Here is a 27,804-nt window from a genome sequence, read left to right on the forward strand (position 1 = left end):
AACTCATCAAACAATGTCGAAACTCCTTAATTTTGAATTCAAGGCTTGGTGGGCCCCTGCCTCCTGCCCTCATTTCTCTCTCTGCTCTTACATTTCACTGTGCCTTCTCATGAACCCTCACCTCCGCTGGAGCCACGGTTCCCTCGCTCTCTTCTGCCTGTCCTAGCGTGTTCTTGCTTCACAGGTATAAACTGTGCCCACCGTTCTCTCCACTTGGACGTTACTTCTCCCCAGCATCTTCTGGTCCAAATCCTAGCCATCCTTGAATGCCAAGTGCCACCTGCACCTTGGGGCTTTTCTGATCTATCATGTTACCTCCCTCTTTCTTTTCTGACCCCCAATGTCCTTTATCTGGTTTTTTTTTTTTTTTTTTAAATCCTTAACCCTAGTTACCTGCTATTACAGGTATCAGTTCATATGCCCTGCTACTTAGTATGTGTGATATCCCACTCTCTGAGCAACTTGGATCAAGGCTGATTCTTCCATGTGCCCTACTTAGTCCTGTCCTCAACCCTATGCTATGCACAAAACAGGCCCTTTCCAACAAGAAGTTGGGAGTTAATAATATTTCAGAGGGGCTTGGAATAATGACAGCCTGGCCCTGTGGTCCATCCTTTCAGTGACTTATTAACTTTTGCTCTGTACATGAGTGCCTATGGAAATATTTCAACTCAAAAAGTACATGGGATAGAAAAAATCCTATCAGCAGGAAAAACAAACATACAAAATGCACAGCTGATCCCCAAACAATGGATTGTTTTTTAAGAAGCAGCAATGAAACAAAAACCTGGAGTCTGGTACCTTTGTATCTGGTTACTACTGCTGCGTTGACACTAAGAGGCTCCTGAAAGCTGACGGTGAGCGCGGTGCTGCTGGTCACCATGAGGCAGGCGCTGGCTGGCACCTCAGGGGCTCCTGGGACAGAAGGAAAAACGTAAGGATCTTAACATCGCAAATCCTTTTTAGACAATGTTCCTGCCTCTTCAAAGGATACCCTGAAACACACACTATGGAAACATTTGTTTGTAGAGCCTTATAGCTTTTGCTTTTGAACATTTTCATTAGAAGTCTCAATGGTCTTTATTTGTTGCCATCGTGGTCTTATTTGAGCATCAGAACATCTTCTGAAGGGGTAAATAATACCAGTTAGGCCTTCCCAAAGTATCCTGGAAACACAACAGGAGATTGGCCTGGACCAACCGAGAGCAGGCCAGAAAGTGTTAGCTGGAAACGGCTGTTGACAGAGGCTGTTACATTTCATAAAGTACTTCCATGGAAATCATTTCATTGGAGCCTTTTTGCAACCCTGTGGGGTAGAAAAGGCAAGTAGAGCATGTGCCCAGTTAGGATGAGGAACCTGCCGTCCAAAGAGGCCACACTACTTGTTCAAGGACACAGCAAAGACACACAGCTAGGACGAAGGCCTGTGGCTTCGGATGCCTGATTTGGGGCTCTTCCCAGGATAGAATGCCGACCTGCCTTCTCTCATGCTGCCTCCTATTAGATCAAGTAACGTTTTCTGAGAGAATTCACGGACCAATGCCATGCCCATTAACCTCGGGTTTTAAAGGACTCCTGATAGTTCTAGGTGTTCCTTAACACCCAGAAGGTGTTTTGTGATTTAGAAAATTACCCCCCAAATGGCAGTACATCTAAAACTATGACTGCTTCTAGTAGTAATCTGTCCTAAATGAGGCACAATTGCAAATGCATTTATTAAAACAATTGCCAAATATCTCTTTTTAAAAAAAAAAAACAACCCATGTATCAGCATTGCTGAAGAGATTGTTAATTTTGAAAGCAAACTTTCATTAATGTTGCTTAAGCTGTTTGCTTTAAGAGAAAGGATTAGGCTTAGATTCAATCCTTAGTATACAGAACTGCTTCAGAGAACAAGATTTTCACTGCCTTTGGTCTTTATCTATAGCACAAAGCAGAGGCAGATATTTCCAAACTAATGAACTGATCTTTCCCTTATATTTAAATTCTCAAGTCCAATTTTTTAAAGTGTTGTTTAAATAAGATCTACTTTTGGAACAAGATTTTAATATTTCCCAAGTTTGAAATTGATACTTTTTTATATCAGGGACCTTCCAGTGCTAATGAGCATTATCCAGAAACAAGGCTTTTCTTAAAACTAACAAAAAAGAATCGATGAAGAGAATGGAAGTGCAGGCAAAGCATAATTCAGGGGCTGACTGATTATCCTCTGTGGCCTGTATTAACCAAAGGTCGGTTTATATAAGCTCTCTATAAAAAAATGCAGTAGAGTTGAAAACAACTTAAACTTGTGTTGGAGGCAGAAACTGGACAAATAGGCAAACAAATATTTTCCACCTCCCCATCCCAAAATATAGCCACTTAGGGTATCAGACCATCCAGGTTATTAGGCATTAGGGCGTATCGGGTGGAAAGTGCTAGATGAGTGTGACACGGTGGAGAGAGGCCAGCAGCACTGAAGCCTCATGGCTGTGGTCAGAGAACCTATCGGGAGCCAGAAAATCAAGCAAGACAAAAGATCCTTTTACAGCTGCCCAGAGCCCTCACTCCAAATAGGCTGACAACGGCCATCCATGACCCTGGAGCAGAGTTGAAAAAAAAAATCAGTAAAAGAAGGCCTGGCTGTCTCCAACCAATCTGGCTTCTAGTTACATGCAGAAGTCCTCTGCTTATACTCACTGGCGTGCTCGAAGCCGGTCCTCATGCGTCTGTAGAGCCGACACCTCCACTCCCACGCTTTCAGCTGTTTCTCTTTCTCTGTGTTGTCCAGACTGGGTCCTTCGTTCTCCACCTGGGCAGACAGTTCACTCACCCTCTGCTGGGCTTCCTGCACCAGTGTGGCGAGGTGCATTGCTCGGCTTTCCAGGCTGACAACTGCAGGGAAAGACATGGGTGACTCCTTTCTCTTTCTGGGGAAACGCTGCTTCGAGGGCATGGGAGTTAAGAGTTGACTCTGGGGTTTAAAAAATGCCCCAGGGTAAGTGGGATCTATGTTCCTTATTAACTGACTTATCCTGACAAGGTCTAAGTGGTGACATTGACAACTAGCTTAAATGGTAAGTCCATCAATTTAAGATACTTTTCATTGCTCTGGGGCCCTCTTGTCATATGCACCCCAAATAGCTGCCTAGCACAGTTCATTAGAATTCCACCATCAAGTACCCATGAGGACCACTTCTCACCCAGATTGCACACAGTTGTTTCCATGATCTTTACAAAGACAAACACTTAGGGCCAAAAGCTCTGGAGGGCTAGGAAGGTCGTAGGAAAAGGCATCCACGAGGCAAGCTGCATTCCGTTAAAGTTGTTTGGTCCTTTTTTTTTTTTTTTGGTAGAATCTGATTCGAATGTTCTGCTCTTATCACATTCTGCCAGCTCACAGACATTTCTGTACATACGTCTTAGTGGCGTAATTCTGTTATAATTAACCAATTTATTTATTGCTGACGAAGTGTCCCACTCCCACTGCCACAGTTACGCTAGTGAGTTCTGATGACTGGGTGTGATCAGACTATGATCTATCAATTCCATCTCTGATCGTGATCTCAAGGAAGGAATGAATGGTCTCTGGAGATGCCCATTCTCAACAACAGCAAGTTCAACTACTCCTCTTGCTGACAGAGATTATATAGTTTGATATTTCTGTTTTACTCCATACTTGGCATCTCCACGAAATTCACATCGTGCTGGTTCATCTGACCCCGCCCTTGTGGGAGTGAACGTTCGTGACAGTGACAGAATGCTTCACATTCGTGTGTCAGGTTGGGAAGCTGCTTCTTGGGGTTTCCTCATGGCTCCTATACATTGGAGGGCTGCCTCGGTGGTCCCTCGGTCACTTGGGAGGAGCCCTCCCTGGTTAGTGGTAAGGGGGCAACAGCCTCAGCACGGGCGTGTGGAAGGGAACCATGCAAAGAACAGCACAGATCAGAACCAAGCTCCGCTGCTCTGTCACCAACGTGTGGTTGATACTCTGTGTGACCAAACCAGTATTCCCCTGGGGGTGGGAAAAAAATCCAAACATTTCATTCTTCTAATTAAGGGGGGAAAATATTACGAAGATAAGTGAAAATTTGTTAGGTGCATTCTGAAATGGAAATTAGGTGGTAATATATTCATATTCTCTGTGTTCATAGGCATGTTTGCATTAATTACAGGAAATGAATACTAATTTATTATTGCCCCTGCTCACCATCAGTCTCAATTTATTTACAGATGAGGTCAATGAAAAATTAGTCGAGTCTTTTTTCTTTCTTTTTCTTTCTTTTTTTCTTTCTTTTTCAAGTTGCTGTTTAGAACACTCAGGACTGTGTTTTGCTGCAGGTTTCTCATGGCTAATGAGTGTTGCTCTAGCAGTCAATCATGTCCTCTGAATACCGTCACACTTTTTTTTAAAGCCTCAGTCATGAGCCATGACAGAAAAATAAACAAATAAATATAAAGCTAAAAAACTCTTTCACTGAGCAGCTACACTATGCAGAATCCCCCGGGAAGGCTAAAGGAGGCCAGAATAAATGATAATATAAGTGCTGTGGACGTAGGGAAGCAATGATGGCGTATGAACGCGGAGGCTCTGGAGAAAAAAAATACACATACACAAACGCGGGCGCATACTCCAGTGGAAAAATTGGCAATATTAGTAGCCTCAAGGTGCAATTTCCTGGAGCAGTGAGATTGACAAGTCAGTACTAAATGCTGTTAATTTAACTAACTTCAGATTAATGGTAGAGTCTGCTATGACTGAAGGCCTCAAACACAGTCTCATTATAGCCTTGCTGGGAAGGTCCTAAATATAGGCATTGACAGTTGAAAACAAATTCGTATACATTTGTGTATTTTTAGACATAGGTTAGGCGTCAGGGTTTGTGTCACAGTTCTCAGGTTGATTAATTGACCCAGTAACTGCACCCTCTACCCACGGCCCCCCTCCTTCTCCCACTCCAAATTATAGAGAAAATGGGGGAATTGTCCTTGCTAAGTCATTCAGTGAGCTTTTTATTGTAAGCCTGATGTTTGAGTTGCATGCATGCGTCAACACTTGGGTGATAGACATATGATTTATAAAAATAAATTTTTCTAATACTATGAAATCCCCCCTATTAATTTTTATATCCACAACAGTTATTACTGGTGTGAATTCCAGGTGGCATTTCAGATGGACAGCTTCTCCTGAGCTATGCTTGGCTCCCCCTGAAATTTTTCCTGCTTTCCTTAGCACAACGTGCTTTGTTTCTACACTTTCCCTTTCCTCCGAGGCTGGGGCCTTAATGCTGTTTGTGTTGTAGTGGTGAAGGGATTCTACATCTTTAAGGTAAAGCATGTTGCCTCTTCAGAGGCTAAGGGGAAACCTATTCAATTTTATAGCCAGGTGAATCTTCCAAGATCACCAAGATCCTTGTGCTTCTCAAACTGGGATGCCTAAACACCAACATAATATGCTGGTGGGCGGGGGGAGGTGCAGTGGGCATCTCTGGAACCACAGAATGAATATGGGCATCTTCCTGGGGCATCAGTTTCTCCATACAGATTTTGGTGAAAGCATATTATTTAGAAATCAAAACAAACACTTCCGGTGGAGAATGGAAAAATTTCCCCAAAATTGAAAGCTTAAAAAAAAAAAAAAAGAGGAACTTTATAGAAATCTGCCCCCCCCCTTTTTTTTCCAGGCTAAGTCCCCAGGTACCCCTGAGAACACACTCACTTGCCTCTGTTGCTAGAGGTAATTCCATGGACAAGTAGAAGAAACACTAACTGAGCCAGTGGTTTCCAACCATTTCACCTAGCAAAACGTTTATTATTTTTTTTTCCTATGGATTTTTTAATAGCTTATTAAAACACTCTCTTTTGAAAGATTTTCTTTATCGACTACCAAATCAGCTGACTTACAAAGTAATCATTTTTCTCCCTATTATTAATGACCTATATAACTGCCAAGAGTCGCATCTGTTCAGTATGAGATAATCAACCTAGCAAAGTGGGTTAATATATTTTAAGCAGAAGCAATACGATGATTATATTAGACTGTTTCATTTTATCTTGAGTGATGGTGGGAAGTTTAGGCTTTTTGACACCTTGCACACTATTCTGAGAGCCCCCTTCCTATTTTTGCCACCGCAGAATGAGAACATTTTAACCCCCTTATTTTTATTTTTTTAACTCACCTGTTATAAAGCTGAAGAAACCAAGACCCAAGTAGGGGAGATTATTATCCAAGATTTTCTTAAAAACCTTAAAGAACCCAAGGAACTTCCTCTAAACCAAATGGAATGCAAATTAACCCCGTATTTATGTATTGCAATTTTCTAATTGCTATCGATTTGGCCCGAGGCTGATGAGCTCATTTTGGGTGGCTGGTTGGACAGAGAAACTAGAAAGGCTATGTCTATCATATGATTGGTTCTCCTGCCCATCCACTTCTCTTTCTCTTGGTTCCCTTCCCCTTTTACTTCCACACTCGGGATATTTTCCTCTTGAGTGCACAATTTCCGATCTGTTTGCAAGGTCTGGTCTTTTCTCTCTTACTGCAGTTGGCTCCTTCTCCAGCCAAGCAACTATCCCTCTGAGCAGCCATGGCCAGCACAATAGAGGGTCTGTGAGTGTGTGGTGAGCCGGCCGGCTGGGGCAAGACCACTCGGCTGCTCCTGAAATAGGCCCCATGCTATTGTGGTGTTTAATTATCAACAGCATTTCTACCACCCAGTGTCTGAGTGGGTATTTGTTCTAAAACCTGCCCAGCTAATTAACTACGAGGTGGGGGCGGGGGTGGGGCGGGAACTTGGTGTTCAAAGAATACAATTACAGTTACTGTTTAAATCCTGAGATAAATAATGATCGGACTGAGTGTTTTTTCCTCACCATCAGACTCTAACCTATGGAGCGCCTAATACGTACTATTTCTTAATTTCGCCTTGCCCTGCAACTGGTGAGTTTGGGCCTGGTTGATAATTGCTTAGAGATTGAAAATGTCGTAATGAGGGTAAAATGTAAACTAATTTTAATTCTTAACTGAAAGTTTTAGGGAATAATTCATTTGATTTGCTTGGAAAAAATGAATACATTTGCCTATTACTAATGATATGGCATTTTGCAACTCAGCAACAACTTTTCTATTGTTACTAGCATTTTTCTTTTCTTTTTTGTTTTAAATTTATTGATGAGAAAAGAAGGTACAAGACAATTCTTTAGTCTGAATGTCTGAAGGAGCCTTAGAACCAGCCTTAGATGATTCTTCTTATAACACCCTTGGCCCTATACGATTTCCTCTAGGAGGGGAACTTGCTGCTCACCAAGGCAGCCCTATCCATTCTCACTTTCAGTTTTAATTTAAAAGAGTTTAATTTAATTTTAAAAAGTTTCCTCATCCTAAGCTGAAATCTGCTCTCGTCTTATTTCCAAACTGGAGGTAAAGTGGTAAAAGGGCTTTAGGTTATCAATCTAGATCAAGCACTGCCCGTTACGAATGTGTGATTCTCACCAGTTACGCTGCCATCTTGAACCCAATTGTCTCATCTGAAAAGTAGCACAGTAAGCTGTCTCATAAGCTGCGATAAGTTATTGGTAATCTTTACACAGATGGCTCTCAATAGTGGGGTTTTGTATTATTATTACACTCACTGGTCATAGTTTTTAGAGGCACACAAAAATAAATCAAATACTTGTTTTATAAAATAGCTCTATGTCCTTCCATTAAAAAAAACCAAAAACCAAAAACCAAAAACCAAAAAAAAAAAACCCTCTTGCCCCCAGGTAAAAATCTTCTGTCCCAACTACCAGTCAGAAATATATTATATACTAAGTGGTGTCAGTTTCAACCCTATCGGTTATTTCAGAGAAGAAAAAAAGGTCACTTAGGTATAAACCTTGAATTGTAAGCCAGTGTCCTCTGGGCAACCAAGAATAGCAGTTAATAAAATTCATCTTTGCTGATCATAAGGGACAACCTTCTCACAGCCTCACAACTGCCTTGTTTTCAGGTAGGAACATCAAAAGAAATACTGTAGAGGAGTCCAAAAATTAAATGTTTTTTCATTCAAAAACTCTCATACCAGAAAAGCTCAAAACCTCCGTTTCAATTTACCTGTCCTGAAGGGTTCCGGAGTCAGAATTCACTCTGGCTCCCTCAGGTCTCAACCTGTTGTCTTAATTTCAGGTTTCCCCAAGGACTTTGAGAATGTAGCTCCAAAAAGTTTTAGAGATTTAGAGATTAAATGTTTCATTTTAATTACTGTGGTGTTTTCTCCTCCTAGAGCTCATTACGCCCTGGACATGGGGCTCTGGAATGTTCTTCCCTGCTACTTTCCAACAGAATGTGGATTCACAAAGTCCATATTATATAGTTTAAGTTGTAATTGTGGTTCTTTAAGAAGCCAGAGCCAATGACACAGAGAGAGACTTCCATCCTAAGTTTCCCAAACTCCAAAGGGCCAATGGACATTTCTAAAACAAGCTTGTATGCAAAACCCTTGAGGAAATTATTTAGAGAATCCAAAGCAGATCACCAAATGATGTCATGGCTTAAGTATGAAAGAAGATAATCCTATCTTCTGCCAATACCTTCGCTGCTGTCTAATAGAAATACAGTGTAAGCCACATTGTTTAAAATTTCCTAGCAGTGACATTAAAAAAGAAAAAAAAGTACTGAGGGTTGCTGGAGGGAGGTGGGTGGGGGATGGGCTAAATGGGTGATGGGTATTAAGGAAGGTGCTTGTTGTGTTGAGCACTGGTTGTTATTTGCAAGTGATGAATCACTATATTCTACTCCTGAAACCAACATTACACTATATGTTAACTAACTAGAATTTAAATAAAAATTTGAAAAAAAAATAAAATGAAAAAGTGAAAAGAAAAAAGTGGTATTAACTTTAATAATCTATCTTAGTTAACTCTGCAGATCCAAAATATTATCCTCTCAACATGTAATCAATGTAAAATTATTGAGATAGTATATATATTATATATAAAATAAATATATAAAAATAAATATATGTAATATATATAATACACTAAAATATATTTTATTGTACTTAAGCCTTGAAAATTCAGGGTCGTTTTACATTAAGGACACATTTTAATTTGGACTAGATGCATTTCAAATACTCAGTTGTCGCATGTGGCTGGTGGCTCCTGTGTTGGACAGTGCAGTTTTAGAACATAAAATCCCACAAATGTTAAAAAGTGCTTGATTTGGGCAGTGTTTTAAAAATGCAAACAGATGGGTAAAATATTTAAATTCCTTACCAGAAACTCTTGGATTGTTTTATATTGTTTTTGATATTTATATTGACTAACAATTTTTTGACCATTTACAGTGTGCCAGGGAAATAGTTTAAAGCTGTTATTATTACATTTAATCCTCAACTCCAGGAGAGCCCCCGATGATCTCTGTCTCACAGTAGTCACACCCGACCACACTGTGCCGGAGTTGGCCTGTGTGATCAACAACATTCGGCAGGAAATGAGAATATATCCTTCCTGAGATTAGGTGATAAAAGACACTGTTGCTTCTACCTTGGTCTCTCTCTCAGATCATTTGCACTGGCGGGAGCTAACGGTCACATCAGGGAGCAGCCCTCTGGAGAGGCCCACGCAGGAAGTAATGGAAGTCTCTTGCCAACAGTCACTCTGAGTAAGGTTGAAGTGGATCCCCTAGCTCAGTCAAGCCTGGAGGTGATAGCAGCAGTTATGTTGGGGGAACTTAGGGATGGGGGCCTAGATTGTGAGCGTGTGCATGGCACAAGGATGGTTTGGGTGGGTTGTCAAAGGTATCTTTTAACTTTATCTATAATGTTTTCATTTTTTACAAGGAGAATATATTCTGTGTTGCATGAATATTTAAAAATTAAAAACAAGAAAATGAAAGGACAATTAACTCTTGAGGAGCAGGTGAGTAGAGCTTAGGCCGTGGCCACCTGATGTCTAAATAATTGTTTGGAAATATAAAAAAAGACCAATCATTCCCTTCAAAAGAAATAATATATTCATACCCTTCAAAAGAAGTAGCCTTGGGATTCATTCAATTCAACACATTTTTTATTGAGTGCCTACTGTTTGCTGGGGATACTGTAATGAATGAGACAGACAGGTTCTGCTCTGTGGAGCTTACATTCTAATGCAGGAGAGATGGAAAATAAACAAATAAAATGAAAAATATATACTGATAAGTACTATATAGAACATTAAAATAAAGTGATGTGATTAGAAAGTGACTTTGGACTTGATGGCCAGAGAAAGCCTCACCTGAAGATGTGACATTTAAGTGGAAATGTTAGGAAGGAGCTGGCCAGGGAATGATCATGACTGAAAGCCTCTGAGCACTCCCTGCACAGGGACTAGCTGGGACAGAGGCCCTCTGAGAAGAGAGTGAGTGCAGCGTGTTCATGGGATGGGAGGGAAGCTGGTGGGGCTGGTGTACCATGCATGAGGGGTGAGCAGTGTGAGATGAGGCTCGAGGAGCAGGTCTGTAAGTCCAGGTGAGTGAGGATCTGTACACCTATTTTAATGAAGCAAACAAAAATACCTGGGGACTCATTCTAGAGACCGGCCCAAAGCTTGTTCTTTACATATTCTTAACGGTTGCAAATCTTTGTCCTTTGAGGGTGGATTTGATTTCAGGAAACCTCTCTAAATCATTTGAAGCCAAGTCTGGTGAACACGGAGGGTGATGACGCTGGGCAATGCTGTTTTGGAACAAAAATCAGGTGTGACTCTAAGCAGCGAGTCAGATTTTCTCATAAACTGGCTCTGAGGACAAATCCAAAAGTGTTTAGAGCAATGGCAGCTCTGTTGGAGCAAGTGTGGGGTCTCCCATGAGGACCATGTTAAAGGATAACATTTGTTTGGATTGTAGACTTTCTGGGGTGTTTGTTTATATAAAGCCAGGCTCATTAGTTTATAGTCACACCTCTTAGACGTGCCCTGAACCGGTCCCAGCACCAACACGATCCTTCGACTACTGCAGAAACTAGTGGTGCATCCTGACAAGTCGGCCAAGATTCTAACACTGGTGTCTGCACCACACTCGCACGACAGCCACTCGGCAAGTAACTGCACACAACTAAGGCTGGGCGACATCTCCTAGTTCCAGAGGCAATGTCCGAGAGAAAGTGAGCGAGTTCACAGAGAAACACAGGGAGGGTCTGCAGAGAAGGGAGAACAAGGCTGTAGAAAGGGCAGAGAGACTAAAGATGAGGAGCATTCCATCATTCTTACTGGTCCACATTATTCAACAGTATAAAGCTGAAAACAGTCAGGCTCCATTTACAACCAAATTCTACAACAGTACCTGGAAAATAGCAACGTGACAATAGCAAGAGGTACTCCCAGGTATAAATTACTGAAAGACTTACAGGTATTTCCCACACATTGTGTATACACTATGCATGTAACTCATATGTGTGTCTATGTGCCTGAATCCAATGCCTGTAATTCCCAGCAGCCTAACACAGGGGCATTCAAAATTTCACCTGAAAATGTCTGAGCACCTACTATGTGTCAGGTACTGGGCTCGAAAGACAGACAAAATCCATATGAGTGACCCCATCTGCACATGGTAGGTATCCAAAAAGAACTCATTTCTTTATAATTACTGTTTATAGACCCTAGATGATCCCAAATAAATAGCAGCCACAGAGAGGCAAGGAGCTCACTGATGACTCAGCACATTCCTCCTGGAGACCACTGAACTGGGATTGGAGAGTGGGGGCAGGACATGAGTTAGTCAGAATAAGGGAAGGGCCTATGACTGGGGACTTTCACTAAGGGAGATAAGTCTTTCTCAGATAGCATTTGTCCCATTGAGCAGGAGTCACGGCAACTGGGATACTGACTGGCTGGAACCATCAAATGCAGAGCTCCTGGGTGTCCCTACATTAGCTGTCCCAGCTCCAGTCCTTTCAGAGTCTCTGCCAGTTTCCTGAGCTCAGCACACCAGTCCGAGTGGAAGTACTTGGGATTCTACTTTCATAATAGCTGATACTATCTTCTAGAAGGAATGAGTATTATTTTGCTGCTTGCCTAAAGGTGGGAAGAACAGAAAAAAGTCACTGAATAAACACAGTAGATGGATCTAATAAGCAGGTGGGGTTCTGCATATATTTAACCTTGGGGCGGTATGCAAGTTCCGGTGGCCACTTCTGGAACTTTCCCTATGAGTAAGGAAAGAGTACCTGGTTGAGTTTCAAGCCATGTTTGTAAGGAACACCTCGATATAGCATTGTGATTCAGGGGCTAAAGCCTGGAAGACATGCCTGACCAATGGTTTAGAGTTAAGTCCCTAAACTCATCTGTGTCTTTGTGATTCCTGCAATGAACCGTGGTGGATCACAGAGGACTTGCTTCTGAGTTGTGCTGGGATTCTTGGTTGGCAGCGTGAAAAGAGTATGGGGCTGGTTTTCAGAAGGGAACACCCAGGGGAAAGGAAGATAGAAAATTCACCCTATTAGAAACTCTGCTCGTTGCTTTGAAAAACTTGACTGGCATGAGAAGAGGAAGCAACGGAGAGTCAGGGAAGGGAAGAATGAGGTGTGACAGTGAGCGTGCTAACGCTTTTACACAAATACCAAAGCATTACAGAGGATCTGGGTTCAAGTCATAGTTCACCACTTCCTGGCTTTGTAGTGTTGGGTGAATTATCTGACTTTCCTTATTCCGGTTTCTTCATTGAGCAGAATGAGGTAAGGGACTCCCATTTTACAGGCCAGTTGTGAGGACCAAATGAGGTGATGCAAGCAAAAGGATTTTCACAATGTGTCAAACGCTCTTTGGACTTAAGGCCTCACTGTTATTTTTCTTCTCTTATATCCTGCCTCTGCAACTTTTGGGGAACGATTTGCAGCAGGTGTTTGCTTATCTGGTTCTGGCTGGTGGACCACGGTTTTTCTCCTGGGCTGGCTCACACTCACGCACAGAAGCAATTCTCTTCCTTTGGTACTTGATATATAAAGTGAATTAAAAATCCCTGAAAACAGATTGTGCTTTTCTATCGTGCCTCTCTCTAACAGGCATGGCACCTTAGTGTATAGAAGAGAACAAAGACACACACCAGAGGATTTTAGCAAATGGCACAAAGGGAAAGATGCAAGGGCCCAGCGGCCACAGCCCTCTGTACTGATTATTTGGAAAGGCAGTAAGTTTGCAGAGAAGGATCCCAGGCATGGGTGTCCCACAGACCTGGGTTTGAGTCCTTGACATCCCTATTCACTTGCCAGATGTGTGATCTTTGGTTAGTCACTTAACCTCTCAGAATCTGTGCTACTGTAAAAATCAGAGATAATGCTTCACAGTTACTCAATCACTATTCCTTTGCCACCTTTACACATGTGGGAGTCTATACAGGGTACGATCTCCTTGACTTCTTGGGTGGCCAAGGTGACTTAGGTGTCATATTTCCCGGAGGCTAAAACCTGGGTTTATCTCTCATCTTCCTTTACAACTTTGTCATGATGATTGTGGTTATCATGCCAGAGGGAATGAGAAAAACCAGGGACCTTTTGAATGAATTTGCTTTTGGTTTAACTAGATTATTTAGGACGCAGGTTCTTTTATGGAGATTTAATTATGCACAAGGGGACTTGGGGAGATTGGGAGTCTCACTGGTTTCATGGAAAATGCAGAGTTCTTTGTAGCGTCTCAGGTAAGTGGGACTAATGTTTCATCCAGCCCAGTGCAGGCAACATCTGGATGAATGGTTTCCTTGTTCCTATAGAATGGGGCTCAGTCTGCATTCTCTGTGTTCAGACCCTCTGATTCTCTCCCCACCCCTCTCTCGCTGGATCTTTGGGGCAGACATTATTGCAATGTAAGTTGGAAGGTAGCAAAGACTTTTCGGTTTCTTCCATCTCTATTTGCCCACCCCTCCGAGCCTCCCATTCCATTAGAAAGAAGCGGCACTTTGACGATGGAGCTCTTACTGCAAAGCCCCAACCCTACTGAACCCAAATCCTCACTCTGACATGAATGTGGTGAGCTCAGCATTTTTAAAATAAAGAGTTTCCTGATACAAGGATCTGCCTCTGTACCTAGTCTTTGGGTGGTGGGGGTTTATGAAATTTAGGAGCAGAGATGTGGCCTCTAATTATATATTTGCTTGCTTCTCTTTCAGCCTCCTGGGTCTCACCACTTGGAAGTAAGTGAATCAGTATTAGTGAAAGTAGCAGTTTGATGAGTTTACTTTTTTCTTTTAGGAAACATAAAAACTGTGGCTCAGAGCCATTGTGGTCATTGGGTCAGAGAGTTTGTACCAAGGGGAATGCGAGTGCCTACCTCAGAATGTTGCCGTGAGGTTTCAAGGAGTCAATGCATGTAAAGTGCTCAGAATAGTGCCTGGCATTAGCTGAGGGCTCCACAGCTTTGTCCTGTCCGCTCCTGGGCTGGCTCTGCCATCGGCCCCAGAGCAGCTCCCCTGGGCAAAGTACTATGAGCTCTACTTCAGAATACATCCAGAAAGAAGCCAGTCCCAACAGACCATACATTATATGATTCCACTTACATGAAATGTCCTGAATGGGCAATCTATAGGAAGAGGAAGTAGATTAGTGTCTGCCTGCTGGGAAGAGTGCGGGGGTGGTTGGGGAGTGAGAGGGTATGAGTAATGAAAATGGTCTAAAAAGGACTGTGGTCATGGTTGCACATGGTGTGTATACCAAAAACCACTGAACTGTACACATGAAATGGATGAGTTACATGCACGTGAATTATCTCTCAATGAAGCTGTTCCAAAATACATCCAGAATTCCACCCCTGCTCACCATCAATGTCACTACCGTGCCAGTCCAAGCGTCTGTCTCCTGGCCTCCTAACTGGCCTTCCCAGTTCCACAGTGGCCCCACCACTGTCTATTTGCCACGGAGCACAGTAGCGATCTTTTAAAATGTAAAGCAGAATATGTCATCCATCGGTTTCAGCGGCTCTGCTGTCTCTCCGTCCCATTTACGATCAAAGTGAGCATCCTGTCACGGGTGTGAGAGCCGGAATGATCTTCCTCGGTGATCACTCTCCTCCTGGCTGATGTGCTGTGGCCATCAAACATGCAATCTCGTTCCTGCCTGCCTCCACACCTTTCTATTGCCGTTAACTCTGCCTAGGGTTTGACCCCGTATCTCCTCATGGCTCATTCCCTGATCTCACGTAGGACCAGGCTCAAATGTTACTACATCAGGGAAGCTTTTCTTGCCCCACCTATTTAGAATAGTCCCCACTCCATCAATCTCTAGCCACTCACTTTATTTTCTTCATAGCATTCACCATTATTTGAGTTTATAATTTAATTAATCTATTTACTTGCTTATTGGAAGTTTCCTCCACTAGTGTCTAAATTCTATGATAACAGGGATTTTATCTTGCTCACCATGGCATTCCTTGCTCACCATGGTATCCATGGCTCACCATGGCATACCTAGAACAGTGCCCTGTCCTCAGTGTTTGTTGAATGAATGAGTGATTGAATGAAGTCACCATATTGCCTATGGACACAAGACACTAACACACACATACTTAAACTTTTTCTACGTTCCTATTCTATAGCCTCACTTGGTGTGTTTCACATATTTTAAAACTTAGGTTATATTCTTAGGAGGAAGTTCTTTCCAGGTTCCTGTTCAATTCCACTCAGTGTATTCTGTTTAGAATGTAACCTGATGCCTAGACTGGTTAAACACTGTCACTATTTGCGTGAAAGTCCATGAAAACACGTAAAGGCACTCAGAGCCTGTCTTCGTCAACTGTTCTGCTCTAAATGTCAGCAATGGCTATTTCGGTGGCATGAAGCTGGGTCAAGTCTTAACAGTACATGGTTTTCTTCCCAGGTTTACTTACAGTGTGGACTTTCTCGGGCCCCTGTCCTCAGAAGAATCCTGGCGATAGGCACATTGTTGGTCATGATGGCGATATCTAGAGGCGTCAGCCCCTCGCTGTTAGGTGTGTTGAGATCTAGTTCTTCCAGTGTGTACTGATACAGGAGGATCTGCACGGCATCTATGTCCTGTTGTTCGACTGCTTCGAACATGGCTTCATTGCCCTGGAAGTTCTGGAGGGCAAGAACACAAGCAGGTGAGCACAGCTTGCCTTGTGGCTTAGCTGTTCTGATGTCAGTGACTGCTCCCCACTTATAACTGCAGTTGTTAACACAGCTGGACCTTCCCTCCATCTTTCTAATGGGCACCGAATGGATCTGTATATTTAGATGCACTTAAGACCATACAGTACAGCATGGCTGGTCTACAGAGAAGAGCAAACATCAGCTTTCCTCAAACCAGCCTTTTGTGCAGTACTGTCTGATAGGTCATTACGAGGTGTTCTATGGAGAATGTAGCGTGCAGTCATATAAATTTGGTGTACACTGGATTAAGCTGGGTTGTTGCATTATTTTACTGTAAGACCTCTCAGAGTCTTTAATAATTCTAACATGCAGTTATGCAGTTATGACTCTCCAACAGATGGGAAATATGACCTGTTTTAATATTTCTTCAGAGAACAAGTTTTTGCTTTTTTTTTTTTTATTGCATTTGTTTTAACTGCCCCTGGAAACAGTGTTCTATAGAGCACAGTTCAGGAAAATCTGCCATAGATAATGCAGCACAGGTCGCTGAAATGATGACTGGCTTGCAACTGAGAGCACGCTTTCCCCCCGACTCATCCCCTCCCCTCCCATCCCCATGTCCCTACTATCACTCAGACCCAGACCACTGTCATCCCTTGCCTGGACGACGGCAGGGACCTGCCTGTTGCTGGTCCTAGTGTCCTCCAGCCCGTGCTCCATACTGACACAAGAATAATACCACTAATGTCGATTATGTTACATACCCCTTCCTTCCTGCAACTCTCGAATAGCTCTCACTGCCTACAGGCCGGCTCCCCAGCTCCTACACTCCTCTGTACTAACCTCTGCACCTTCTCAGCCCAGAGCCCCAACCACTGAACACCTGGCAGTTCTGAGCCCTCAAGGGAAGGCCTCAAGAGGTGGTGTCCGGTGAGGGTTTCAGTGGCTGGGTAGCCAACTGTGCTGAGAGGGCCAAAAGCTGAATAATCATAGGATAAAAATCACCTATAGAAAAATAACAGCTAAGGACAATACAGTTACATTGAAAAGTTCTATCAGAGATTAATAGTAAACAAAGGAGAAAAGCTCTGGAATTCTCTCAAATATGTTATTTCTGCAGCTCATGGGAGAAGGGTAACAAATACACTATTTACACATCTATCCGGTATCTTCTCCAGGAATTGTTTGCTCTTTAAAAATGTTGAAATACCATTGGTCCTGACATAGCACAGGGCTCGCCTGATTAAACCGTGCAAGGTCTTCAGTGACCAAATATTTAGGTTGGCAGAGTTTATTTTTAGTATCACCAAAAATCAATTATCTCCATCGAAGGCTGCAGGTCAGCCTAACTGAGCACATGACACATGATTGAAATTTGAGGGAAATACAGCGCTATTATGCAAATACATGTTTTGACAATGGGGTCCCCAGGGGTAGAACTATTTTTGGTATGCAGCTCTCTTTGCTACAGGAGAGTCTGCTGAATGGAGAAGTGTTTTGTCTACAGTCTGCCAAACGGAAGAGCCTCTGCTGCTGAGGCCGTAACTCAGCAACCGAACCCTCCCAGAAGATGAGCTGGAAATGAGACAACAAATGAGAAAACAGAGAGAACAAAGTTAGCATGCTGCCCTGTCCACAGTTGTGTATTTGTCTGTGATTCTTAGTATGCCTAATTTCTCATGTGCCATATTTGCTCTCACTCTTGAGTCATTTCCTCCTCCATGCTTTTGTTGGCAAACCCTAGCATGCTTCTCTCTGGAAAGGCTTGCGCTCATTTCTGTGTTAAGCTCAAACAAGTGGTGCCATTACCCCCTGCAGAAATGCCCTTGCCAAGCATGGTAATATTATGCCCTCAGCTCTTACCAAGGGTCGGTATCAGAAACTACTCTATGACAATGTCCGTAACATCACCAATATTGACCTTCCTTCTCTATCACACAATTCACTGTGGCATCTTATAAAGGCCAGAGGACTCAGCAATAGGAAAACACTCATGCTTCTGGTAGACTTTCAGTTATCAGCTAATGGGATGCTATAACCAAGTGGACTTCCCTTTCTGCTTTGACTGACTAGGAGCTCAGAGAGAAATGTCATGGTAAGTTTTAGGTACTATATTTGCTTAGGATTTTCGTATATCTATTTCTCTTTCTATCCCCATTATTTTCTAGTTTTTTCACTCCTTCCTTCCTCCCTTCTTTTCTCGCTCACTCTCTCCCTCTATCTCTATCACTTTATTTCCCATTATATAACACATACACATTTTTTTTGCCTAGATTCTGTTTTGAATGCCTCTGGAAAAGCATATGGGCCATACATTATAAATAAGTAAATGAAATGTTCATTGTTCATTCAGTATCTGAATGAACACCGGAGCTCTCAAAAAGCCTATTTAATTCATGCTATTTGTCAAACTGCCATTTTGTTGTTGTTTCTTTGATACATTAGAGAAAGAAAAACTAAGAGAAAAGAAAGGCAAGAAATTAAAAAAAAGAAAGGGAAACTCTCACATTCACTCAAGTTTCAGCTCACAGCACAGACATGTGCAGGTCCTATCTTCCCGGACTCTCAGCACTTAAAAACTGCACATGCAGGTTCTGAAGTAAATGTGGAGCATCTTAGAATCTCTTCAAACCCAAACACAACTGCACCAATCAAGCAGAGACAAGAATAAAAACAGTGTTATTACCACTGAGGTCTTTCTGAGGCTCAGCCGGTCTGTTCTTGCTCGAAAATAGGCCTCGTCAAATGAAGAGTGGCTCCCCTTCAGTTTCTCAGAGAGGTTTCTGTACAGGCGTTTGGCAGCATTGGGAGACGATGGAGCACTATGTTTCTTCGACTGAGAAAGATGTAGATTCTGCATTTGTTGGGTCATTTTCACACGGCAGTTCCTAAGAGGAGGAAAATCTGATGTTGTATCATATACACAAGACAATTATAAGTTGACAAAGAATTTTATCATCACCAGTAACCATCTGGAATCCTAATAAAATACTGTAGCTGGAAGGGATCTTGAAGAGATCCAGCTTTTTCATGTTATAGATGAGAAAGCTGAAACCCAGGGAGGGAAGCAGCTTGTTTATGGCCACATAACTAAGTGGGGGAAAGAATGAAAGGACAACATCCATTTACTATCTAAACATATACATTTACGTACAAACGTATATATGACATGAGCCTCTACTCAAGTCTTTCAGTCTCTATCCCACTGGGAGGAAGTATCTCAAATCTATAACCCAGGGGTTCTGTTCAGTTCCCCTTGGGTATATGTAATTGGGATCTTTCTACCTACCTCGTTTTAGATGCTGCCCTCTGTTGGGTGTGGTTGTTCCCTGCAGATACCCATTCTCTTGAGGTGTTCGACTATGCCTCTTGTCTGAGATTTGGTGAGCTACCTCAGTGCCCAAAAGTTTGGGGGATTTGTACCCATAGGTCCCTCCCTGCTCACCCCAGATACTGCAGACAGTGTCCTCCAGGGCACTCACTATTGGCATTCTCCATGCTGTACTTGACTGCTGTCCACAAATCTCTAAACAGGTCCTCACCAGTGTCATACTTGGAGTCAGTTTCCAGGAGATCAGCCATGCCATTTCAAAAGCCATCCACCATTAAGTTCGGTATTGCTACTGAAATATTGATGCTACCGAGGCTATGGCTGCCTGGCATGCATCTGTGCATTGGATGAGCAAATGCATAAATGAAATAACTGGCCGAGGCAGTTATGTGCCAAGTGTCTCCACCTCGGGGGAGCCTCCAGTAAACAGGACCAGGTCTCTCTGGAGCACGCTGTTGCCTTCCCACCACCTCCCCTCGAATCTCCAATGGAGTCTTCCATTTGTAATGCTGCCATTTCTATTTAGCTGTGGCCCTCACAGGTCATCTCCAGTCCTTGACTTTTCATAGTCTTATGGACCCCATTATACAATATCATGTAGAACCTCTTTTATTAACCCAACTCTTCACAGGATTGACTTCTATAGGGTAAATTGTAAGTTCTTTAGCCTCACATACAGGTGCGTGCCTCTCCAACCTCATCTCTTACTGTTCCTCTACGTTTTATGTTTCAGTCTTTCTGATTTCCTTAGGGTTTCCTAAATAGTTCAAACTCTTTCCTACCTCTGGGTGCTTGTTTGCACTACTTTTGCCTGTACTGGAATTCCATCTGTGCCTTCATCACCTAGGAAATGACTGATGATCCTTAAAGTCTATGCTCAAGTGCTCTCTGATAGCTGCAGGCAAATTTGTATTTACTCACTCACCTAGTATATGCCTCTTACAGAAAATATTTTATTGTTTTACAGCTGTTTGGCTTTCTGTCTCCTTGCTAGTCTGTATGCTTCTTAAGAACAAGGCCTGCCAAGTATTAATTTTTATACCTAAAATATGCCTGCCTCGAAGTACAAGAAATATAATACAGATTAGGCTATGAATTGCTTCTCTTCCAGCTACTGACTATGTGACCTTGGGTGAGTTACTTAACATATCTGAATCTTATTTTTCTCATTTGTAAAATAGGGATAATGCTAACATTATTACAGTTATGAGGATTTGATGAGATAATGCATGTAGAGAGCTTAGAATACAGGAAAACTCATGGCAGCTATCATTTTTGTTACAGAAGATGTTCAATAAATACTTTAGAATAAATGAATGCTCATATGAGAGTCTATGACAAATAATATACTAAGGAACTACTCAGAAACCTCATTTTCTCCTCATGTTTCTGAACTGGGTTCCATATCTGTTGCGCCAACTAACTTGACTTACTTTCACTTTAACAAATGGAAAGCTATGCTCGTTACATTGTTGAATGTCTTTAGGAACCTTTTAAGTCTTGCCTGCAATCTCCTCCAACACAAATTACTTCTTAGTACTTTCCAAGGTCCTCAGACCTATTCGGTTTTAGTCAACTGTATCAGGCCCCACTCAGTCTTAGCTAAATGGTCATATGTACATTTGGGAGGATGATTTAAAGCACTATCTGTAGTGTGTATGTACATATGGGTGTGTTTTCATCTTTAATAATCTTTTAATTTACACAAAAGCAGAAATAGAGGGGGTAGGTGATTTGGTATCTTTCTCGTTCCATCTACAGATCTTTAACTTTGATTCAATAGCAATTACAGCATTTCCTCTATATCTTGCTGTTCCCACAAAAATTCCAGATTGATATGCAAGCTGGCTCACATGGAGATTGCCTTAACCTCTTTCTTTCTGCCTTCTGTCTTTAGCCTTTTCCTTCAGCGTTAATGCCCCAGTTCAAGCCATCTGTCTTGTCTACATCATTATCATTCCCAAAATAACTCTACATTCTTTTGTATCTCACACAGTACCCAGGAGTCCAGTAAATAAATTCTTGTCGATTGATCAAATTCCAGTTACTTGCCCTCTAACTGATGACACCTACCCACATGGCCCCTTTTGTCTTTGCTCATCTCCCATCTGTTCCCTTCAGTCAAAATAGGTTGACTTTCTCTGTCTCTTTGACTTCCTTCTCATACTGCCCCAGCTGTCCCTTCCTTCCTGGCCATCTTTCAGCATGTTTCTATTCTTCTAGATTTCATCTATCATTATATTTTCTCCCCCCCCCATATTTAAAATTTTGTCTGATGAAAGATATTGAGAAAGACACTCTGTATTATTTGTTCTCATAAACATGCACATCCCTCCCAACTGACTGTACTCTTAAATTTTTACCCTTTTAGAAAGGTGCAAGCCTTTGAGAAGCAGTGTAGTTTTGGCTCTGGAATTTGGCAGACCCAAGCCTGGATCATCATATTGTTAACTATAATCTATGTGACTCTAGGAACTTTATTTAAATTCTCAGAGTTCATTTCATCATATATAACAAGAGTTCTTACAGAGTTGTGAAGATTAAATGAATTAACAAATGAAAGCATGTATCCTGTTTAATGCTAACAGCCACTCAATAAATAGCAGCAATTGGTAAAATTACCTCAATCTTCTTCTCAAACCAGAGACACCAAAGTACATTGGTAATGATTCAAATAGTTTTCTTGTTTGTTTTAAACATTGTTTTAAGATATGACTTTATGTACTTATTATACTATTGAGTTTTATTTTGATAGAAAATATAAGTTTAGATGTTTTTATATGGATGTTTACAGTAACTTATAGTAAAACAGAAAGTTGAACTTCAAACTATTAGTGGAAAGATAGGAATAAGGATAACCCTAAAGAAAAATTAAAAAATGAAGAGACCATAATAAATAGAAATGTAAAATGAAGTAGTAAGGATAAGATTGAATATATATGTAAGCACAATATACCCAAATGGTTTAATTTCCTAATAAAAGACAAAACTTTCCAACTGAGATTTTTTTTTTTTTAAAGTAGGCTCCATGCCAAGCATGGAACCCAACATGGGGCTTGAACTCACAACCCTGAGATCAAGACTTGAGCTGAAATCAAGAGTCAGACACTTAACTGACTGAGCCACCTAGGTGCTCCTCTAACTGAGATTACAAGTGGTGCACCTAAATAAACATTTCACAGAAAGATTAAAAATAAAAGAGTAGTATGACAGTGGGAATGGCAAAGTAATGACCTCCCCAAATCCTCTCCTCCATAAAAGCAATAAGAACACTAGCAGGAATTGTCAAAATTAACTTTCTCAGAACTCTGGAAATTAAAGGTTTTGCAACAATCCAAGAAGTATTTATTTGAGAAAAGTGGCTGATTTGGTAAGAACAGTGAGCTTTGGGGCATTTTTAATCTGCTCAGTTCCTATCTTCCCCAGCTCTGTGGTAGCCTTAAAGACCATCAGTGTATATTCATGACAAAAAACAGGAGCTTGGCAGCCACTGGATGATGCAGAATGGTGACAGAGCTCCTTCAAAACCCCATTTTGAGAGAATCATCATTATTTGACCTGACTGGTGGTTCCCTGGAAGACCCCACTCACAAGATTTTTCTTTATTTGACCTGCCTCAGAGTTCACAAAGTGCAAATAACCTTTTCCTCTAAGGCATTTTGTCAAAAACAAACATCAGCAATTGTTTAATCATCACAGCTGCCTGAGGTGGTAGGTAAAAGTTGGGGCAAACATTAGACTAACTGAAAACCTTAAAAGGAAATGTTGGGGAATGAGATGTCCATAGAAGACTTTGAAAAGCTCTGACACATTGCCAGGGATCTAGTAGACCACATGTATGCCCAGGGCTGGGAACATTCTCATAAAATACCTGAAAAAGTCCTAAGCTCTTATCTCTGATGTTGAGGCTGTGTGCAAGCAGGAAGTGAAGGGTAAGGCAGGGCTATCAACTGCTGGTGAGTATGGAAAGTGTGCCCCAACATATGCACAGAGCCCTTCTGTAAAGACTGGAAGACTTATTGGCTTCCGGCATTTAAGGAAATTTTTGTTCAATCATTAGCTGATCACTAAGCTAACCAAGCAGAGACTTCAGTGGCCACTGAAGTGACAAAGAAGTGACAAAGAATACAGACTTCACAGATTTAATTCTGAAAAATCACTAAACAATAAACCCTAAGGAGGTGGGATAATCTGATTTCTAGAGTTGCCACATTATATTATTTAAGATGCCTAGATTTTAACAAGAAAAATATGAAACATGCACAAAACAAATAAAGAAAAATATGTCCGATTCACAGGAAATAAAGCAGTCAGTAAACACTGACCTGAAGAAAAGGACGCCATATTTAAAGAAATAAAGAATTGTGAGGGGGCGCCTGGGTGGCTCAGATGGTTAAGCATCTGCCTTTGGCTCAGGTCATGATCCCAGGGTCCTGGGATCAAGTCCCACGTCGGGCTCTCTGCTCAGCGGGGAGCCTGCTTCTCCCTCTGCCTCTGCCTCTCTCTCTCTCTCTCATGAATAAATAAATTAAAAAAAAAAAACATTAAAAAAAAAAAAAAGAATTGTGAGAATGCAATCTCACCAAGTAAGAGAATACCAACAAAGAGGTAGAATTTATAAAACAAATCCAGCACCAAAAAATATTATGAAGTTGAAACATAACCGAAATGAAAAATTCACTAGAGGGGCTTAACATCAGATTTGAATAGGAAGAAGGAAGAATCAGCAAAGTTGAAGATAGGTCAATTGAGATTATCCGGTTTTAGGAGAAAAAGAGAAAAAAAATGAAGAAAAATGAACAGTTTCATTACACACTACCAAGTGTACCAGTATACACATAATAGGAGCCTAAGAAGGAGAAGGAGTAAGGAGAGAGGGAATATTTGAAGAAATAATGGTCGTAAACTTCCCCAAATTGATGAGAAGCATTAACTTACACATCCAAGAAGCTCAACAAACACCAAACAGGATGCATTCAAAGAGATTGACACCCATATACATCATAATTAAACCACCAAAAGCTAAAAACAAAGGGAAAATCTTGAAAACAAGACATAACCCATTACCTACAAGGAATCCTCAGAAAGATTTACAGCTGATTTTTCGCCAGAAAACCATAGAGGCCAGAGGGAAGTGGGGTGACATATTCCAAATGCCAAAAGAAAGACTGTCAAATAAGAATTTCTCTATATAGCAAAACAACCCTTCAAAAATGAAGGTGATATTAAGATATTCATGGATAAACAAATACTAACAGAATTTGACAGCAGACCTTTCCTATAAGAAATATTAAAGGGAGGGACAACTGGGTGGGGCTCAGTCAGTTAAGCGTCCAATTCTTGATTTTAGCTCAGGTCATGATCTCAGGATTGTGAGATTGAGCCCCATGTTGGGCTCCCTGCTCAGTGGAGAGTCTGCTTTAGATTCTCTTTCTCCCTCTTCCTCTGCCCTCCCCACCTCTAAAAATAAATAAATACAACTTTTTAAAAAAGAGAAATATTAAAGGAAATCCTTCAGGCTGAAATCAAAGGGTACTAGACAGTGACTCAAATCCACACAAGGAAAGAAAGAGCATTGGTAAGTAAACTATGGAGGTAAACATAAAAGGTAATGTAAATATAAGACAATATAAGTCTATCTTTTGTTTATAGCTCTTTTATTCTCCTTTCTGATTTAAGACAATGAACATGAAATTAAGAGAACAATTCTATTTAATATAGTATGACATTAAAAAGATTAAAATACTGAGTAATAAATTTAACAAAGGAAGTACAAAATGTATTAACCTTTCCTCAGTTACTGTTTTCATGTGCCATATGATTCCTGTTGGGAACTTTAATAACATACTGTGTAATCCCTAGAGCACCCAGAAAACTGTCTTGAAAACAGTAGCAACAGTACTCTCTGCATTTTTGTATTAAATTTAACTGGGGAAGAAAAAGAGACTCAACTGTTGAATGAAGTACCTGATGGGTAAAGTAGATACAGAATCCTAGGAGGAGAACTGGCTGGGAAATTGTTTTTGTTGTGTTAAGTCTGGGATATCACTCTTCAGAGGGCATTCCTTGTTAGCCACTTTTACTGAAACAAGTTGAGATCTATAGTTATATTTTATTCCATTCTTCAACCTCAAGATACTCATGGTGGTTTTAAGCACAGTATTAAAAATAGGGACTTTGGGGTGCCTGGGTGGCTCATTTGGTTGGGCAAGTAACTCTTGATTTTGGCTCAGGTCACGATCTCAAGGTCATGAGATGGAGCCCCGAATCAGGCTCCACACTCAGCAAGGAGTCTGCTTGAGATTCTCTCTCCCTCTCCATCTGCCCTTCCCACTTATGTTCCCTCTCTCTCAAATAAATAAATAAACCTTAAAAAAAAAAAAGGTAGGACTTTGGTATCAGGCTGATCTAACTTTGGGTTTGGTTCTTCTACCTATTAACTGCATGACATTGGGCAAATTATTTACCGTCCCTAAGCTTCAATTTCCTTATCATTACCAGTATTCCTTATCTCAACTATAAAAGTCATGTCTAAAAAGACTATTAGAGTTTTAAATGAGATAATACATATGAATTATTTAGCAAAGTGCCTGCCTGAAAGAAACAGATGTTCAAAAAATATTCATTTCAGGGTTACTGTTCTCAGGCATCTACTGCTTGTTGCTTTCTGACACTACAGACTAGGCTTCCTTTTCTAGAATGTCATACAAATGGAATAATCACTATGCACTCTTTTTTTTTTTAAGTCTGTCTTCTTTTTTTTTTTTTTTTTAAAGATTTTATTTATTTATTTGAGAGAGACAATGAGAGAGAGAGAGCATGAGAGGGGGGAGGGTCAGAGGGAGAAGCAGACTCCCTGCTGAGCAGGGAGCCCGATGCGGGACTCGATCCCGGGACTCCAGGATCACGACCTGAGCCGAAGGCAGTCGCTTAACCAACTGAGCCACCCAAGTGCCCTTAAGTCTGCCTTCTTTAACTCAGCTTAATTATCTTGAGATTCATCCACATTGTTATGTCTATCAGTAGTTCTTCACTTTTTATGCTGAGTAGTATTCTGCTGGATGGGTATACCACTATTAATCAATTTTAGGCATTATTTTAATTAGAAAAAACTCTTGGAGTTTCTCTAAGGAAATAAATGTATCTTTTCTTTTCTTCCTTCAGAGAGGCTTTAGGGGACCTGAGCTCCAAAGAGAAGGGCAAATAGATCTGTTGATTGAAGGTGGGCTGGTCTCTGCAACATAGCTACAGGACCAGAATTTAGGAGACAGGAAGAGACCCTGTATGGGAAACCTAGTCTCTAGTTTTATACTTTTTTTTTTCCATCCTAGTAGTTTCTTTTCTTCCACAATATTTAATAAAGGCCATGTTAAATGTTACAGCCTGCCAGACATTTAAGAAAAAAAAAAAACCAATTCTACATAAAACTCTTCCAAAAATTTGGTTTCATTTTTGAGGCTAGCATTGCCCTGATACCAAAACCAGAAAACAGGCATTACAAGAAAAGAAAGCTATTGCTCAATGTGTCTCATGAAGAAGCAAAAAAGCTCAACATAATGTTAGCAAATAAAATCCAGCAATATAAATAAAGGATAATACATCACAATCAAGTAGGGCTTATTCTAGGAAAGCAGGGATGTTAGTATAACATTCAACCGCTCATCAATGTAGTTCACTTCATTAACAGAATAAAAGAAAAAAATCATATGAATAGATGCAGAAAAAGAAGCATTTGACATTATTCAACATCCATTCATTAAAAAAAAAAAAAAAGCTTTCAGGAATATAAGGGAACTACCTCAACCTGATAAAGAGAATCTACAAAAATCTATAGACAACATTGTACTTAACAATTAAAGACCAAGTGCTTCCTCCTAGGATCAGAAACAAGGCATGGATGTCCATTCCTATCTCTTCTATTATACCGGGCATTCTAGCTATAGTAGCAAGGCAAGAAAAATAAGGCATAAACACTGCAAAGAAAGAAAGACAATCTTCATTTGCAGATGACATGAACATTTTGTAGAACAGTCTAATAAATCTACAAAAATCTACTCAGCAAAAAACAAAATGAGAGCAAAACTTGTATACTTGAAACAACATGACATTAATGAGTAAAGTTAAAGAAAACCTAAGTAAACAGAGGTGTATACTTTCTTCATGGATCAGATCAGAAGAATTAATATTGTTAAGATGTCAATTCTTCCAAACTGAGCTCTAGATTCAATGCAGTCCCAATCTAGCAGGTTTTTTTGTTTGTTTGTTTGTTTTAAGAAATCAGGGGCATCTGGGTGGCTCAGTCGTTAAGTGTCTGCCTTCGGCTCAGGTCTTGATCCCAGGGTCCTGGGATCGAGCCCCACATTGGGCTTCCTGCTCAGCGGGAAGCCTGCTTCTCCCTCTCTTGCTCCCCCTGCTTGTGTTCCCTCTCTCGCTGTGTCCCTCT

The 27,804-nt window shown here is 41.1% G+C and overlaps 1 protein-coding gene across 1 annotated transcript in view; it reads right to left on the reverse strand.

The window, feature by feature from the left end:
* The window catches only part of ANKFN1 (ankyrin repeat and fibronectin type III domain containing 1), a 156,138-nt gene that overhangs the window by 122,380 nt on the left and 5,954 nt on the right, over nt 1–27,804 (reverse strand). Inside the window, exons 2-5 of the mRNA XM_045889204.2 lie at nt 18,717–18,918; nt 15,808–16,018; nt 2,680–2,874; nt 802–915 (exon numbers count right to left, since the gene is read on the reverse strand). Coding sequence (XP_045745160.2) covers nt 802–915; nt 2,680–2,874; nt 15,808–16,018; nt 18,717–18,902 — 706 coding nt within the window. The 5' untranslated portion in view covers nt 18,903–18,918. The remainder of the gene's footprint in view (nt 1–801; nt 916–2,679; nt 2,875–15,807; nt 16,019–18,716; nt 18,919–27,804) is intronic.

The sequence above is a fragment of the Mirounga angustirostris genome, unplaced genomic scaffold, assembly GCF_029215605.1.
Source record: "Mirounga angustirostris isolate CCGP_5_RB_7025 unplaced genomic scaffold, mMirAng1.0.hap1 SCAF_17, whole genome shotgun sequence".
NCBI lineage: Eukaryota > Metazoa > Chordata > Mammalia > Carnivora > Phocidae > Mirounga > Mirounga angustirostris.